Below are 18,066 nucleotides of genomic sequence, written 5' to 3'. Positions count from 1 at the left end.
CACCCCCTTAGCTCACTGTCCACATGCTGGAAGGTCACGTGGACATGCCATTTTACATACGTTGCCTTCATCTAGAAAGTAAAGTGCAGAGACATTACATCGCCAAAGGACCCCACACTGTCACCCAGGTAGGTCAGGTGCTGGTTGGTTTTCAGAGACAACACTCTTCTTCTGACACAAAGGCAGGGTCCTGTGTCAGACACTCGGGGGCCCACAGAGCCCTGGGCAGGTCTGCAGTCCTCTTTGAGCTTTAGTTTACTAATCTGAAAAATGGAGCCTGGGACCTCACAGGGATGGGGAATGAGGCTTATTTACTTACAGTTTCCAAGCTCTGGTCTGGAAGCCTCCTAGGAATATTTGCCTGGGGTGTTGGATCCAGTTGGACACGAGTTCTTGTCCTTACTTCTTTCTTGTCCTTGGCTTCAGACCCGGAGACCTTGCAGCCAGCTCATCACCGACTGCTCAGGACCTTTCAGCAGTGTGGGGCCACTCCCTCCAGTCTGGCTACCTTGATGGTGGGCCCAGTCACCACAGGGGCCTGCTCTATGAAATCGTCTCCCAGCTAGGAAAGCCCTTGGGGACCAGGGGCCCCATGAAGTGTCTGGGTTTTGGAAAGATCACAAAGGCTTGTACCCACTGGTCTTGTACTCACTGGGGCTGTGGATGGTCCCTCTGGGACAGGCCTTGTGGCTCAGCACCAGGGGGCACCACCACCTCTCTCTCCACACTTTCCCCCTCCCTCTTCAGCCCTTAGAGGGAAGGAGTGGGGACCCTGTTCTTCTGTAGAGGTCCACTCCCAAGCAGGACCCACTTTTCCCCCACAAAGACCGCCCTTGACAGACACACAGAGAACATAGCTAATATATACTGTTCTTGCACTAGAGATGCTGGACTAAACACATCAGTCAGGCTCAGATCCCAAGTTTAGAACCATGGCGAGGAGACCGGTGTTGGCTCAGAGTGACCTGGGCTGAGGGGCCTTGTCCCCACTCCCTGGCCGTGTGACTGAGTCAGCTCCTCCGTCTTTCTGACTCGGCTTCGTTATCTATAATGATAATTGCAATGGAGCTGTCTCACTTGATGTCAAACACCCCATGATGGATGTGCCTATTTCCCCATTGCACAGATGGAACAAATGGAGGCATGGAGATTAAGGAACTGTCCCAGGGTTTTACAGTGCCAGGATTCAGTAACATGGCACAAAGTACTTAGCCCAGGCTGTGGCTGAGTGGACTCTGAGTGGTCATTGGTTTTAATAGTGTCCACATACACTCTGAACTTTGAAAGTCCTGTGTTGTGGACCCTCTCAGTCCTCCAAGATTTTCCAGCTCATCCCTGGCGTCCCCCACACCCAGCTCAGGGCAGCAGAAGAGGGCTTTTTCTCCCTCAGCTGCTCTTTGACTCGCTCTTAAGAGACGGCAGAGATACGCTGGGAATCAGGTTAGCCTCAGGTCCCAGCAGCCACCGCATTTGGTGATCGCTCCCCTGCCCCAACAGCCCCAAACTCCAAGCGCCCTTCCCCGTAGCAATAACCGTGGGTGATGCAAAGGGACCGCGAAGCCCACTGCAGCTGTGGCTTCCCGGCGTCCAGCACTCCCCTCTCAGAACCTCAGTTTTCTCATCTGTGAAGTGGGGGTGGCGACAAGGACTGGGCCACAGGTCGCTGGGCAAGCCGATGGCAGGGGGGCCCTCCTGGCCCCCTGCGTCACGCGGCACCCAACAGCCGGGGGCCAGCGGGAGGGGCGGGTCGGGGCCGGAGGCGGGCGCGGCACGGGTTGGCGGCGGGGCCGGGCGAGCGGTGGCGCTGCTGGGGCGTCACAGCGCCGGGCGGCGGCGGGGAGATGCGGCTCCTGGCGCTGGCTGCGGCCGTGCTCCTGGCGCGGGCTCTGGCCCCGGGTAAGCGCGGCGGGGCCCGGGCGCGCGGGTGGGGCAAGGGCAGCCCGCGCCGCGGAGGCCGGGGCTCGGGCCGGGGGCCTGGCGGGGAGGCCCTGCCGCCTCCCGGACCGTCCCCTCCCCGTCCGCGCCCGGCGGGGCCAGGGTTCCGCGGGTCCCTGTGGCTGCGCCAGCCCGGCGGAACGCGGCGGCGCCTTCCCGGCTCCCCGCGGCCGCCGTGCGGGGCCCCTTCCTGCCTCCGCCCGGGCCGCGGGGCTACTCGGCCACTCGCCACAGCCCCCGCGCCCTCCCGGGGCCGGGCCTTAGGGGGCTAGACTGAAGCAGGGGCGCGCCGGCACTAGCTGTTAGCTTGCTTGCTTGCTTTCTACAGGACAGCCAGGACCAACAACAGTTGGCATGTTGGACTGGCAGCAACTTTCCTCTACTTCTGCGGAGAGCTTTCGGAGGCGCTGGATATGCCCCGGAAACGCGGGACTTGTCCGCGGGCGGCTTGCGAGAGCAGGCCGAGCGAGACACCGTGTCCGCTCCTGGAAGAAGTGGGACCCTTTCCCGGAGCACTCAGCTTTAGGAAAGCCCCTACCTGCACTGTCGGCTCTCTCTTGGGGTTGCTGCTCTCGTTTCTAAGTTGATTCCCCGAGCCCTGCCCGCCTGCCTAGGAGCTGGAAAGTCCACGTTGGCTAGAATAATAGTTAATAATGACTATTTCGATGGCTCTTACATTTCCCCGGTGCCTGTTGGGTGCAAGGTGTCCCACTACACATGATCTCATTTAATCACAGCAGCACTTTTTAAATTAATCACGACAAAAAGCAAATATATATATCCAGGTGCTTTGAAAACATTAACTCAATTTGCCAGGAACCTCTGGAGGAGGAGCTGTTAGTATGCCCATTTTATAAATGAGGAAACTGAGGCCCAGGCCCAGGAATCGGCTTGGCTTAAGTCACAGGTCTTTTGAGTTGTGGAGCAGGGTTTTGAACCCCGGGAGCCTGGTGCTAGCTTTTGCTCATTTCCATCGAAGTTGTGTTTTGTCAATAAGGAAGCTGATGCTCAGAATTGAGTGATTTTCCAAGGGTGACACAGCCACAAGTGGAGGAGCTGGCGTCTGAGCCAGCATAGGTCAGAATCTGAGCAGGAAGAACTTGGATCACAGTGGGCAGAAATTCATCCGCTGTCGCCTGGCGACCAGAGCAGCCCGGTTTTCTGGGGAATCTGAAATCGGTGCTGTGGGAAATGCTTTTGTCATCCGTGTCGTTGTCCTGACCAACTGTGACTGGAGGTTTGACTGGGGCGTTGACTGGGGTGGTTGGACCAGGACAGCTCTGGTGGAATAGCCAGCAGCAAACAAGATATAAGGGGGCCCAGGGGTCCCCAACCTCACTCCGCCAGGCTCCCTGACCACCTTCCTGATCACAGGTGCTATCAAGGAAGGCACCCCAAAGAGTGACTTTTGGGAGGGCGTCAAGGACATTTTTATGTTTTGGGGAGACGTCAGGAGGCTTGAGAGCTGCAGTTTGGGGTCTGTTAGAGTCTGCCCTGGCTGTGCCCAAGGCCATGCAGTGGCTCATCGCGATGGCCCTGCTTGTGTGGCACAGGCTGAATGCCTCCCCCTGCTGAGCGTTTACCCACGACCCCTGGCCATGATCCCCCACGGTGGACCCGGCAGAGAGCTGCCTTACACATAGGTCCCGACTCTTAGCCAATGCATTTTCCTACTTCTTGATTTGGGGGCAGAGGGGGACCTTAGCCATCACCTGGTCCAACACTTCATTTTACAGGAAAGGAAACCGAGGGGCAAAATATTTCCTAAAGGCCAAGCTGTGGTCCGGAGTAGTGGTTGAAAATTGCTTTGAAGCCAGGTGGCCTGTGTTCAAATTCCAGCTCTGCCGAGTTCTGTGTGCTTGACCAGTGGGCTTAGTGTCTCCAGAAAATGAGGATAAACATGATATAAGGATCAATCGGGCATATAAACCTAAAGTGCTTGGAACAACACCTGGCCTGGAGTTCACACGCAGCTCATGGTAACCTTTGTCATTGGTCAGGGTCCTGTGTTTGTCCCGGATGACAGCTATTTTGGGGGGATGGGATAATGTGAATGCCACAGCCCATAGGCTAGGTCTGGTAGCGCCTCTGCTTGGTGCATGGTACATACAGGCTCCCAGTGCCATGCGCTTTTAAATAATACAATTGTATTTCTTTCAGAGATTTATTTGCCAGGAGTTCAGGCTATCTTTTTGATAAGAATGAGATTTTTGCTGCTGATAGGTACCTACCGTTTGCATTATTTTTGTTTGTTTTTTTGTTTTAATTTTTTTTTCAGTGTTCCAAAATTCATTGTTTATGCCCCACACCCAGTGCTCCAAATGCAGAAACTTCTGGCCAAGGGGGTCAGGGAAGAGAGAGACCCTGGGGCCCTGAAGGTTGAGTTGGAGTTAAAGACATAAAATTCAGGGCAGCAGCGAGAGGAATGATCTGAGTGAGTGGGAGCCGTTTCTCCAGGACAGAGAAGGAGCGCGGGGCACAGAGTCACCAACACATCGCTGGTGGCCCTACCCCTGTCTGGGTCCCAGGCCAGGTGGGCGCGTTGTTTCTGTTAGAAGTCCTATACTTCCCTGCAGCTGGAAAATTGCCCTCCTCCACTGCGTGGCCAGGGGTGGAGGGAGAGGCCCAGGCTTTATACTAGATGAGTAGGCTGTATACTGTTTGGTACAGGGATGTACTTTTAAGCTGTTTTCAGAGCTGCGTTACTCCTTCTCACGACAGCATACAAGAGGGAGCAAGAGGGTTAGACCCCAGAAATCCTCTCCTCGGGAATTTAATTTATAGACTGTGGGATTCAATGAACATGAAAATGTGCGGTCCCTGATTCAAAATTTCTAGAGAGTGACAACAGAGATGGAGCCAAGCGGTGGGCCCCTCCCAGTGCAGGGCCCCGGATGATTGTGGATCTCACACACCCCGGGAGCCCGCCCTGCTCACAGGTCGGCACGGGTCACTCTGTTGCCTTCTCCTGCCTGGCTCCAGAGCTTAAGATGAATATTAGTATTTGGATGTGTTTCCTCATTGGAGCTGACACTCACCTTGCCAGGCATCATTTTCTAGTTTTTCAGAGGAGGAAACTGAGGCTCTCAAGGCTTCACACCTAATAGCACCAAGTTTCCAGTCCTGCTCTATTGAACACCAACCCCCAGCTCTCTGCCCGGCCTCAACAAGCCACTGCGAAAGGCTGGGCCGTGAGAATCCCAGTGCCCAGCCCACTTGGGGGAGGGATCCTTGTGGCCAGAATCTCATTTGCTCTGTTTCATTCAGCCTCTTCCCTGCCCATGTTGTCGTATTCCTTCTTTAAGAACTGGCCTCAGAGAGGTCCTTATTAGGGTAGAAATTTCCCTCCTGAGATCTACCGGCAGGCCCGGTGGCTTTCTGGGCCATTGTGTGGTGCCCCTCACGAGACGACGCTGTGCTTTCTCCCTCTGGCCTGCACTACCTTTCTTGTGCCTCAGGGTCTTTGCACAGGTGGCACCCCCTCTCTCCCAGGAAAGTCACTCTTTTCTATTCTCCTGAATTTTTAAAAAAAAATATTTATTTACTTATTTATTTGACAGAGAGAGAGAGAGAGAGAGGGCGAGCACGCACAAGTAGGGGGAGTGGCAGGCAGAGGGAGAGGGAGAAGCAGGCAGCTGGATGTGGGGCTCGATCCCAGGAACTTCGGATCCGAATGCACATGCTTAACTCACTGAACCACACAGGTGCCTCTGCTCTCCTGAATTTTATGTCATTAACCCCAACTCAGCCTTTAGCTCACAGTCACCTCCCCAGAGTCTCCTTCTTCCCTGACCCCACAGATGAGATCGGGACCTTGCCCTGATTTTTAAAAGCCTTGCAACTTTTCTCTGTACCATGTGACACTGTTTGTCCTTCCTCCTGTGTCGTTTTCCCCTGGCACCGGCTGTCTTGCCCACTGGACCCTCAGGCCCATGAGGTTAGGAATGCTGTCTTCTTTGTGCAGTGACTGGCTCAAGGCTGTTGCTCAGGAAGTATTTGTTGAGTGATTAAGTGAACAAAGCATAGGCTGGGACAGAAGCTGGAGGAAGTGGGAACTCTGGGCACAGAGGAGCCTGGGGCGGGGTGGGGTGTGGGCCGGCAGGGGGAAGGTTGGGGAATCTACCTCCCATCTCAGTTCCCGGCAATGCAGGGTCACAGAGCAAGAAATTCAGTTCTTCTCTGGGTGAGAATTTTTGACAATTCTCCATCCTAGGCCAGGAGAGGGGAGACCACCCTGCTTGGAGGGTGACACTCATCCTCCCATCTTGAGCTGGCTTGGTCCTTGTTTGCTTGGCTTGCCCCTCTGCCCTCCAGGGTGGGTGTATGTATGTATCTGTCTGAATGACAGATCCAGAAGAGAAAGGCCTGGACTCCCACGGGGACTGCATTCTGGCCAGCCTGACTCCATCCATTGGTTGGTGTTGCCCTTGCTTCCTACTCTCCTGACTCCCACCTGCTGTGTCCTCTGCTGAGCATGGGGCGGGGGGGGGGGGGGGGGCGCTGCAGTGAGGCAGATGCCAAGTGATGCTGTCTTTTCTAGTATTTAACTAAATATCCAGCTCAGCTGGCATCTGCTAGGCACTGGAGCCTCTAGCTGCACTTCTCTCCCTTCCCCCTCAGGCCGGTCCAGGAGCTGTGTTTGCTGGATTTCAACCAGCCATCTCCAGTGCCAAAGAAAGGGTGCTACTGGGAACACCTGGCTTTCAAGGAAGGCTCATTGCAGGCCTGGGGACAACTGAGAGCCTGTGTTCTCTAGCAAAGCTTTATGTTCCTGAGATGCCCTTGGCCCTGAATTTCAGTAACTCATGCTTTTGGGCTGATGGTGGGTATAAATATCTGGGTTGGTGACAGGCGTGTGGCCAAAACGAGCCTTCCTATCAACAAGATTGCGTGACTTGCTAGGGTTGTTGGAACAAAGTGCCACGAACCTCACACATTTGTTCCCCACAGTCCTGGAGGCCTGAAGTGTGAGTTCAAGGTGTCAGGAGGGCTGGTTTCTCTCGAGGCTCCCTGTTTGGCTTGCAGATGTGCTCCCTCTGTCCTCACATGGGCAGCCTTCTGTGCGTGCACGTGTCCGCGTCCAGAGTTCTTCTTATAAGGACATCGTGCGTGTTGGATTAAGGCTCTCTCTAATAGCTTCATTTTAACTTAATCACCCCTAGAAAGGTCCTATCTCCAAAAACAGTCACATTCTGAGGAGTGGGGATTCGGGCTTCCAACATATGAATTCGGGAGCACAATAGGGTCTTTGCACTTTGCTGGGAGAAGCCTGCATGGCCCATTTGTAAGAGGATATAGGGCTAAATGAAGGCGGAGAGGTGCCCTGGTAAGGAGAAAAGGAGGGGTCCTTTTAGGCAGATGGTTCCATTCACTGGCTTTCCAGGGAGCTGCTGACTCCTGGTCTGAGCTGCAGAAGGGGAAGGGTTACTCATTTGCCTCCAGGATGGAATCTGGCTTCCCATGGGGACCGAGCACTTGGCACATTCTCCTGGTTTCAGTCACTATAAATAATCCCTCCTTCACCCAGCATTAATGGGAGGAGACTGGGGTGTGGGGTCTGGGCTCGCTCATCCCACCCATCTTGTTTCAATTTCCTGCCTTCCCCAGTTCTCCCCTTGACTCCAGCGGGGGGCCCTTGGGGGCGGGTAAAGCTGGGCTTCAGTTCTGGAAGTCAGCTGCCACTTGCTCTCTGCTGCTCTCTATCTGCCGATCCCGGATTCCTGGGGCAGGTGCTGGAGTGGGTCAGCCTGGTGTCCCTGCTGTGGCCCATGGGGACTTCAGACAGGGCCTTAGCAGCCTGGAGGGACTTGGACTAATTTAATAAAGCGTCTGGGATAGGTGTAGGGCAGATGCACAAGAGGCAGGGGAGACAGCAGGAGCATTTCCTCTTCTTTTGTCCTACATGAGCGCTTTCTGTCACAGGGAGATCATTGCTAGATAACCTGCACTTTCCTTAGTTGCTGATGCTCTTTGTTCCCCAAGTATGTCCCAGGGCTGGCTTTGTCCTTTGTGACCATAGACAGAGACAATCTCATTCTTTTCCACAAGGACAGTCCAGCCCAGCACCAACCTTTTTCTTGTGAGTTTATAAGCGTCTGTTTTTCAAGGTAATGAGAGATTATCAGGATGTGGGAAAACTGAATGATGGCCCCCCACGAGGTCTGTGTCCTAACTCCTGGAACCTGTGAATGTTACCGTACGTGGCAAGAGGTATTTAATGGAGGTGATTAAGGATGGACCTTGGAGTGTGCTGGAGTGTCCTGGTGGGCCTGGCTTCTGAGAGCTGGGAGGGAAAATGAGAGAAAGTGGACTCTTCTGCCCTCTCTCTGAACATATGCAGTTTATGAACTCAACAGCAGAAGCCATTTGGGAGGATGAGATTATTGCCTGGACTTCTACCATGAAGAATATTTTTCTCGGGAGACTTTCCCACCCCTACAGACACAGGGCCTCACCTTATTGACTCTCAGCCTCTTTCCAGTGGAAGGTTCCGGTCTTTCCTGATCACTTTTTCATCCGTCTTCCTTGCTCACCTGTAACGTTGGCCAGAGTTCAAAGCTTTCAGTGACCCTCACATCAGGACCCAAGCCTCTTCATGTGATCAGAGGTGACATTTGGGGCTGAGAGCCGTGGCTTGAGATGACCCCAGGGCCCCTGCTGGTGTGGTGGGGCAGGCAGGGGTTGGGCAGCTGGCAGTGCAGAGGGAGGTTGGGGGACCCGGGTAAAGACGCACCGGCCGTCAGGTTCTGTGCATCCTGTTCGGAAACAGCCTTTGGGTTCCACCTGCCAGCTGACGGCTCCAGCCGTGAGCTCCAAGGCAGGACGGCCACATGGCTCAGTCCCTGTTGTCACCATGTGGGTGTCTTCCAGGGGGGAGGCATCTGTGTGAGGTCTGCTGGTCTGGCTGCTCTGGGGGGTGTTGGGGTGGCTCCCTCCAAGATCAGCTTGGGGGGCAGAAGGGCATTCGGGAGGGGCAGACCTTGGAGTGGATCTAAAGCAAAAAACAAAGGACAGGAAGTAGTAGACCAGGTCTGGAATTTTGGAGCACCTTCTGAGTTGCTGGGGGGGTTCTTCCCCTCCTCCCTGTTCCTGGGTTGCTTCATTCTTTATTCCTGCACTGTAGCTCTGAGACCGTGGCCCTAAGTCTGCAAAAGACTTAGAGTAAGACACCAAGAAACCTCTGTTGTTCCAGCTCCTTGGTCCTAGTTCAAAGCCTGCCTGACCAGCACTGATGCTCTGGCTTGGTTACAGTGGAAATCACTGAGACAGGGCAAGGGACTTGGAAGGGCAGCTTCTGGACCCACAACATTGCTGTCTCAGGCAGGCGATGAAACTGATCGTAAGTGGACCCTGGAGGCAGGCTGGTGGATGGGATGTGCGCTGGAAATGTTTAAGGGATTCCAAAAGCCCAAATCTTTATGTGAAATTTCCCAAGTGTTGAATGTCACCAACTAATTGAAGAACATTTTCAACTATGTCTGGGCCAAGTGGTCAGGGGCTTTTCATGTGGATGGGACTGTCCCATGGATGAGGACGTGGGAGCCCACAGAAACCCCCTGTCCCTGCCATGCTCCAGAAGGGCTCCTCCTGTCCACCACAAGGGCACAGAGTGAGCGTGGAGGGGATCAGGGTGGCCTGCCCCTCTGGCCATGCAGATGGCTCCTGGAGAAAAGACAGACGGTGTGTCCTTCCGGGGAAAGGTGGTGGCCATGCTCATCGTCTTCCTTTTTTCTCTGCAGAGGTGTGTGGGGCCCTCAATGTCACCGTGTCCCCAGGGCCTGTGGTTGACTACCTGGAGGGGGAAAATGCCACTCTTCTCTGCCATGTCTCCCAGAAGAGACGGAAGGACAGCTTGCTGGCTGTGCGCTGGTTCTTTGCACGCCCCAACGCCCAGGAAGCCTTGATGGTTAAGATGACCAAACTCCGAGTGGTGCAGTACTACGGGAATTACAGCCGCAGCGCTTTCCGGCAGAGGCTGTGTCTCCTGGAGGAGAGGCGCGGGGCACTCTACACGCTCTCTGTTTTAACCCTCCGGCCAGCAGATCAAGGGCATTATGTCTGCAAAGTCCAGGAAATCAGCAAGCACAGGAATAAATGGACCGCCTGGTCCAATGGCTCCTCAGCGACGGAAATGAGAGGTAAGGGCCTCTCTGCTCTTTGGGGAGATGGGGGGGTGCAGATCAGTGGTCCTTCCTCTAATTGGCAAGACAGAGGCCCCCAGATGGCTCTGCTGGGCTATAATGCATCTTCACGGCCTCTGTGGGCCACAGCCACGTGAGCTAGGCTGTGGGGATGAGGACAGATCTTTCCTTGGACACTGGGGCTAGCAAGTGCCTGGCCCCATCCTGCCCAACATGGCCCTGGGCAAAACCTTTATATCTAAAAGATGGGACTGGCTGTGTGTGTGCTTTGCCTCCAGCTCAGGTCCATGTGGCCTTGGTTGCTTGGGCTGGAGTGGGGGAGGCCTGCATCGGGAAATCCTGATATCGGTTTCCAGGCCTTGGAGCAGGGCAGGCTGGTGGCTTTGATCTGTTGCCTAGAGGAACTGATCCAAGCCCCTGGCAACATCTCACTGAGAAATTCATCCAAAAGTGGGCAAAGGACCAGAGGTAGCCCACTCTTCCTGGAGAAAGATAGGAGGTATCGGCTGTGTTCTGGAACATCTTAGCTACCAAGCCCCACATTCGAAGGTTATCATTTTTTTTTTATCACAATTGTTCTACTGTTTTAGTAAGACTTGTTATGGCATGCTAAATATTACATTTTTGATTGCTTCGAACTTGAATTTGGTCTGGTACAAGATAAAGAGGATCACAAAGTACAGCTGATGGTCTCAAGTGTGAGAAAGAATCTAATTTTATTATATACATGTAATATAATAGTAAAGGCATTAGTGATGTGGCTTTGATAAGCTTTTTTTTTTTTGAAAGGATAAAACTCAGTTGTGAAGGGTTTTTTTTTTTTAATGGAAGGAGAAGGAGTATTTTTAATATCCTGCATGAATAAGGGACATGTTAAAGCAGATAATTTATGTAGAGAGTGGTTAGTACCACTTTATTTGCCTTTGGAGTTCCCTCATTATAATGTTCTTAAGCAGGGAATGATGTATTATCTGAAATGTGTATTTTTTCTCCCTAAGCAAATTCATTCAGGAAAACAAATGACTATTAGTATAAATATATCTTTTGGCACAGAAAACAGAAAAATGCATCAGATGACCAAGGACCAAGGAGGGAATTCACTCTGAATATCACTTGGCTCTGAAACATAAGATGTTATACGTGTCCTTTTTATGTTTATGTCACAGTATATTCTGGAATTGTACACTACATCTCTTGGTAGTAAGGACTCTGTGCCAATTAGAATAGATGAAAATTTCCTTGCCTTCAAGTGCCGTCATCTGAACTGTTCACATTTAATGTGAATCTACTTTCATGGAGTGAAGGTGGGTTCCTTTTAGAACATTTACTTGGGTACTTGCTCCACAAACTTGAGGTGGTTCATAAGGTTTCACTGGAAATACAGACCCTTGTCCTCCTCCCCTTCCCCCAATCCCCTTCCTTCCTCCCTCCCTCCTTCCGGTTCCCAGTCTCTGAACGTCTTTTTTCTTCTTCCTCTCCTTTTCTTTCCATCTTCTGGTCCTCCCATTTCTGATTCTTCCTTCCCCTCCTCCTTCCCCTTCCCTTCACTTCCTCTTTCCCTTGTCTCTCTGTCAGTCTGTCTCATGCTCAGCCCCCAGAGGCCCTGGAAGCGGTTCTAATCTCACAGCAGAGCTGGGCCACCCTGGTTGCCTCTGCCCTAACTCAGAGCCTCCTGCTCCTCACACTGTCTCAACCTCTGGGAAGGGCTGTGGTTTTTCAACGGGACGATTGGAAACCTTAGAAAGTGATGACCATACCTTCTAGAACATTCCACGTAGGCTTCAAGGGGACTGCACCAGGAAGGTTAAGAAAAGATGACCCTACATAAATGACCTGAAAGCAGACTGGCTTGTTTAGGTTGGAACATGTCTGTCCCAGGTTGGGGGGAGAGTGCGGAAGCTTTGCTCACTGTCCTTCTCTGCAAGGCCCAAGGCTGGGAAGAGGCCCGTGGCTCCAACCTCCCAGGGCACCATTTCCCCAGGGCCCTTTTCCTTGCTCATTTCCAGGAGCCTTATTTTCCTAAATATTCACCTCATATTAATAATTGTTATATGGAAAATCAGAACAAAAACAAACACAATGACAAGTCCTGTGGGCAAATACTTTTGGGCTATAACACTGAATAGCAATTCTCACAAGTGTTTTTTGAGTGAGCGCCTTTCCTCCTCTGGGCTCCGGAGTCCCTCTATTCTAAGGAACTCACTTTGCTCTCTTTCCCACAGGCTTCTCAAGCCATTCACAGGAGCAGGGCAATTTTGTCAGAAATACTTTATTTTTTTTAAAAGATTTTATTTATTTGACAGAGAGATCACAAGTAGGCAGAGGCAGGCTGGGGGTGGGTGACGGGGAAGCAGGCTCCCCGCTGAGGAGAGAACCCGATGCGGAGCTCGATCCCAGAACCCTGAGATCATGACCTGAGCCGAAAGCAGAGGCTTAATCCACTGAGCCACCCAAGCACCCCTCAGGAATGCTTTTAACACTACCCCTGTCCCCTGCCCTTGACCATGGATTGTCACACTCTCCTTCTTGCATTGTTCTTAATGTGAGATAAAATTGCTGGTCTTCCACTGTAAAGTCCCAGGAAGAATGGTTGACATGCCGTGTCTTCTCATCTCACCATTGCAAAAGGAGGTTGACTCGTGAATGAATGAAATGCCCTTTGATAGCACTTCTTGCTACCAATACATGAGGTAGGCAAGACTTGGTCGATAATGTCACCTTCTCTGGAAGAAGTCATCTCTTTTTCCTTGGCCTATTCCAATTGTACATCTCATTCGAGGTGCTTGTCTATCCTTCCTCTTTCCTCAGGACTTCTTTGTGCATGCTAGCGCACCGAGATTACATCCGAACATCCTCAGGGAGACTGCTGTCCCCAGAGGTAATCATTGTCCATGGCATGGTCTGCCTCCATCAAGTCCCTCTTCTGTGGGCATTAGTGCCTACCCTCTCACATATTCCAACAACACTACACTTCATGCCTTATAAGTATTGCTGATGATGTTATTTACGCTCTTTTTTGTAAGTGATATTACATAGTCAGACGACATCAAACTGTATGCCATCATCCCTCTAGTGATGAAGTCTCTGAAATGTCTAATTTTTCATTAACATAACAAGTGCTTCTGTGAACATCCTTCTACACATTTTCAAGTGTGTCTTTTGAATTCCTGGAAAGAGAATTGCTAGGCCTAAGGCCATGCATATTTAAATTTTTAATAGACAATGCCCATATGCTCTCCAAAAAGTTTTACAAATTTATACTCTGACCATCATTGCATGATAGGGTCTATTTCCCTGAAGCCTCATTATCAATGGATATTATTAATCTTTTTCATTATTTATCCTGGTGATGGGAAAAAGAATATTTCATTGTTGTTTTAATTTCGATTATTATATTCAACGCAATTTAATTTTAATTATTGTATTCAATTATTAGTGAGGTTGAACATCTCATCATATGTTTATTGACTGTTTAAGAAAATTTCTTCTGTTGGGGCACCTGGTGCCACAGCCAGTCAAGTGTCTGACTCCTGGTTTTGTCTCAGGTTGTGTGGTTGAGCCCCTTGTTTGTCTCAGGTTGTGGGCTCTGCGTTCAGCATGGAGTCTGCTTGGGATTCTCTTTCTCCCTCTCTCTGTGTCCCTTCCACTCATGCTCTCTCTCACTCTCTCTGTTTCTCTCTTTAAAAATAAATACATAAATCTTTAAAAAAAAGTTTTCTGTCAATTGCCTGTCCCTAACCTTTGCCTATTTTTCAATTGCTTGCTGTCTTTTTCATACATATATGTATATTTTTTCTGATCATTAATTCTTTAGCTGTTATGTATGGTACACAATTTTCTTCCTATTTGTTACTTATCTTTACACTTTGTTTATTTTTTTTAACCACATGGATATTTTCAGGATATTTATTTTGTCAAATTTTCCAGATCTCTTTTTCCCTTTATGGTATTCCTGTTTTCAGTTGTACTTTTTTATTGAGATATAATTTATTCAATAAATTGCACATGGTACCTTGGTTTCATATATTATCTGGGAGAGTATTTCCCACCCATGCTTATAAAAGTATTTTCTGTATTTTTCTTTAATATTTTTAAAGGATTAAAAGAAAGTTTTACTCCTTTATCTCTTTAGAATCCATTTTTTTAAGATTTTATTTATTTGGCAGAGAGATAGCGAGAGAGGGAACACAAGCAGGAAGAATGTGAGAGGGAGAAGCAGGCTTCCCGCTGAGCAGGGAGCCCGATGCAGGGCTCAATCCCAGGACTCCAGGGATCACGACACCAGCGGAAGGCAGAGCCAACCCACTGAGCCACACAGGCGCCCCTAAAAAAATTAGTCTTAATAATAATAATAAAAAAATCCATCCTAGAAACTTGTCAGAGATAGCTTAAAGTTTTAAAAACCAACTTTCCTACTCATTTTTTTTTTTTTTTTTTAGCCAAGGTGTTACTGACTTTAGGGTTCTCTGACCCTCCAGGTAGAAACAGACATAGTCCAAGGTTGATGTGGATAGTTTTTACTGCAAGCTCAAGCCTGGGCATGAGGGAGTGAAAGGAATACCAGAGTCCTCCCTGAGCAAGGGCTGGGCAAGTGTTTGAAGGAGCTGAGGCAGGAAAGGAGTGACGTCATGTATATATGTCGCACATAAAGGTAGGGAAATATAGGGACTTGGGTGCACAGGTGCAGTTGACAACATTTTATTTGCATGCTAAGTCTCTATCCCTGGCCATGATTTTGAGCATTATAACAAGAGGAAAAAGTTGAAAGGTCAGGGCTGGGGTCCACTGTGGCTCTGATCGGTCTGATCTGGTGTTTGTAGGAGCAAACTTGTAAGTTGCAACCTGGAGCTTGTTTCAGGCTTGTGGCTTCTGACTTCCTGATTCAATGCAGCACCTTTGAAGTAGGTCAGAGAAAGAGATTATTGGAGTGGGCTGAGGTTTTCTGCAAGTTCCTGGTCTGTACAAGTCGTGCCTCAGAAAAGAGACGTACAAAACGGCAGGTAGATATTCAAAGAGGTTTTCGTTTTGAAGCACCGCAGTTGTAAGGAGATTAGGGCCTTGGGCAGCTTCATCCCATCATATACTTTTCTAGGCAGGTGCCTCAGCATTCCTGCCTCAAAGCCTCTAGCGTTCTCCAGGACATCTGACTTTTCCTTAGTTGGAGTTCTTTCTGACCTGGGAGTGATCACCACGTACAAAAGGTCACATGATCCTGTCCTCTGAGGAGGAAAGGGATGGAAATATGGCTAGTGGGCCTACCGGTTGGAAAGGTCATTACTGGGAAAGCTCACTTGCCAGCTTGTTGAATACATGAAACTCCTGGCTATCATAGTGGCACCACAACTAAACTTTCATGAATGCTGATTGAAGTCTAGCGCCTTTAAATTGTTTATATATGTTATAGTGGAGTCAAGGGTGTGGTCATACATCAGTCCATATCACGTATGCTTTGATTTGATCTGTTGAAGGGGAAGAGGGATGCAGTGACAAGGCGTGTTCAGGGAATTGTACATAAACCACAGCCTGTCGCATCCCTGCTGTGTCCCTGACATGGTGGCTCCTTACAAAGTCCGGCTTGCTATCCATGTGCTTATAAAATGCTTTATAAATGTCATACCAAGTAATAAAAAGAACAAAAAGCCCAAGACCAAACCAAACCAGCGCATCCCAATATCTGCGGTGTTATTCGCTTACTTTGCTCTCTATTTTTTTGAGTTTCCCCCGATTTGGGGTGAGTCCTTGAGCATGTATACGTGCTGAAAAAAAATAAATAGCAAGTTATTGGGGAAAAAGAAATCTACACTCACATAAGGATTTGTCATGGCAATTTCCCCTGGAGACATCGCTGAAAATGTGTGGCTAAGAAGTGTAAGTTGTATGAGTTTGAGGCAAAGCACTACTTGCCATTTTATGTTTTAACTGTGCGTGTCAGTAAAACATGATGGAGAAGTGCGGATTTTGAAGAACAGGGAATTGACAAATCAGGGCTTGTCTGCAAATCGTGTCTATATGAGATCATGGGTGGGAGGGCTTCTGACTGTAAGGTTGGGTGCTGAGTGGCACAAAATGAAATGATAAATAATGAAAACTGAAAATATATGACCGTCTAGAGGACCGTGGAGCCACGCTCAGTTTATTTTAGAGATGTTGTCCTATCAGATGAACCTGACGGTGTTATTTTTATTACACGGAAGTAGAAGGAAAGGTAAGGAATGTTATGGACGAAGACCTGCCTGCAGAGAAAATGGATCAAAAAGTCCTAAGTGACACAGGGCACTGGAACCCTTTGGAGAAGCTTTCAGTGGAAACCAGGAAGGCCAATGTTAGGTCTGATTTCATTTAATTGTTTAATCAATGACATTGAAAAAGGAGCACACGGCACCCTAATGAACTTTACAGAAAATGCAAAATTGGGAAATGTTTTTCATGTCAGCGAGGAGTAAAAACGCAATAAAAACGAATCCGGAGAGGTCAGAAATACAGGCAGGAAATAACAGCATGAGATTCCGTTTGGAAAACGGCAGAGCAATGCATGCGGGGAAGGCGCAGCCCAGGCACGGTGGGATGGTCCACGAGAGGCCGAGAGGCTGTCTCTGTGAAAGGACCTTGGTGACAGGAGCCGCGAATGAGCCCCGTGTCTGCAGGGCTACACTGCAGCGCCACCAGCCGCTGTGATTTCCATCCACGTGCCTCTTGGCCCCCGGGAAGGAAGGCGGCGGTGTCGTGTGCGCTGCGCTGGTGAGACTAATGGGGACTACAGCAGTCCGTTTGGGGGACCTCATTTCCAGAAAGATCGACTCAAACTAGAGGAGAGGGGCAAGTGTGATGAGGACATGAGCAGCGGCCTCCAGAGATGCGATCAGATCGACGGAAGAAGCTTTGCTGGGCTCAGTGAACACACTGCCTTGGGAAATCACGCGTGGGCTTCCGTGCTCAGCGGCGCTGGTTGGGCTCCTTTATCCTTTCACTCGGTGGGCATTTTGTTGAGTCCCTGCTCTGCTGGAAACTTGGGACACATATGGGTAGATCTGTCTGAAGGGGTGGCTGATACACAAACGGGATGTTAGAGGGTATGTTAAATGAAATCAGTGTGCACGGGGCATTCATTCAACACACAAGAGCACCCGCAAGGATGGGAGAGAAGGCAGGGCCATTTCTACGGCGGTGGAAACGGGAGGAAGCAGCGTCTCAGCATGTGGGCGTGCTATCACTGTGGGTCTGGAGTCTGAGCTGGGGCAAGGCAGCCGTGGATAACTAGGGGAGGCAGGCAGTGCTGAAGGTGGAAGGGCTTGTCCTGAATATTAAGGAATTTACACTTGATTTTGTATGCTGTTCTTCTCAATCTCATCTAAATGATCAGAATTACCCGGGACTACTGGTAATAATCCCAAGATTCCCAAGCATCTGCCCCTGGGGATTCCAGTCTATTAGGCCTGGGGGGGATTTGATCATTAGGCAGTTTGGGGGAATCTCTGCTTTAGCCCTTGGAAAACCCCAGGAAGTATTAGAATCTTCTGACAGATCCTTGTGTTGGCTGTTCAGGGCATGGATTTGGGGAACCAGACTAGAGGATGAGGAGGCAGCCTTTTGTAGCTGCCCAGGCCTGGACTGATAGAGGACGACATTTGGCAGGAGGAATGGAGGGACGTGGAGAGGTCAGATGGGTAATCTTTAGTAATCGACTGGGTGTGGGCAAGAAAGAGAGCTTGGGGATGGCACGCAGAGGTCTATCTCAGTAGTATGAGCAGGGTGGTGCCCACAGCAGGTCCATTGGAAGCATTTAGGTTTGAGAGTAAGATGGCTGGAGGCCACCCTCTCTGGTAAGTACACAGGCATGAGGAGCTGAAGTCCCTATCTGATCCAGCTAGTGAGAACTGATTTCTGAGTCAGGCAGCGGAAACCATGGGGGGTGGGGAGGAGGGAGAATGCCTAAAGGCAGGGGTAGGGATGGAGCCAACATTTGGGGCAACAGAAGGAGCTAGTTTGGGTT

General features: G+C 50.3%; 1 protein-coding gene across 2 annotated transcripts in view; it reads left to right on the top strand.

Moving 5' to 3' along the window:
• The first annotated feature begins 1,796 nt into the window (after window positions 1–1,796).
• VSTM4 (V-set and transmembrane domain containing 4) overlaps window positions 1,797–18,066 on the top strand; it is a 95,775-nt gene continuing 79,505 nt past the window's right edge. For both annotated transcript variants that reach the window (XM_046028024.1, XM_046028023.1), the window contains exons 1-2: window positions 1,797–1,896; window positions 9,675–10,073. In XM_046028024.1, coding sequence (XP_045883980.1) covers window positions 1,842–1,896; window positions 9,675–10,073 — 454 coding nt within the window. In that variant the 5' untranslated portion in view covers window positions 1,797–1,841. The remainder of the gene's footprint in view (window positions 1,897–9,674; window positions 10,074–18,066) is intronic.

The sequence above is a fragment of the Meles meles genome, chromosome 13 (genome assembly GCF_922984935.1).
Source record: "Meles meles chromosome 13, mMelMel3.1 paternal haplotype, whole genome shotgun sequence".
Classification (NCBI taxonomy): Eukaryota; Metazoa; Chordata; class Mammalia; order Carnivora; family Mustelidae; genus Meles; species Meles meles.
Note: the sequence above shows the minus strand (reverse complement) of the source record. Positions and strands in the feature narration are given on the sequence as shown.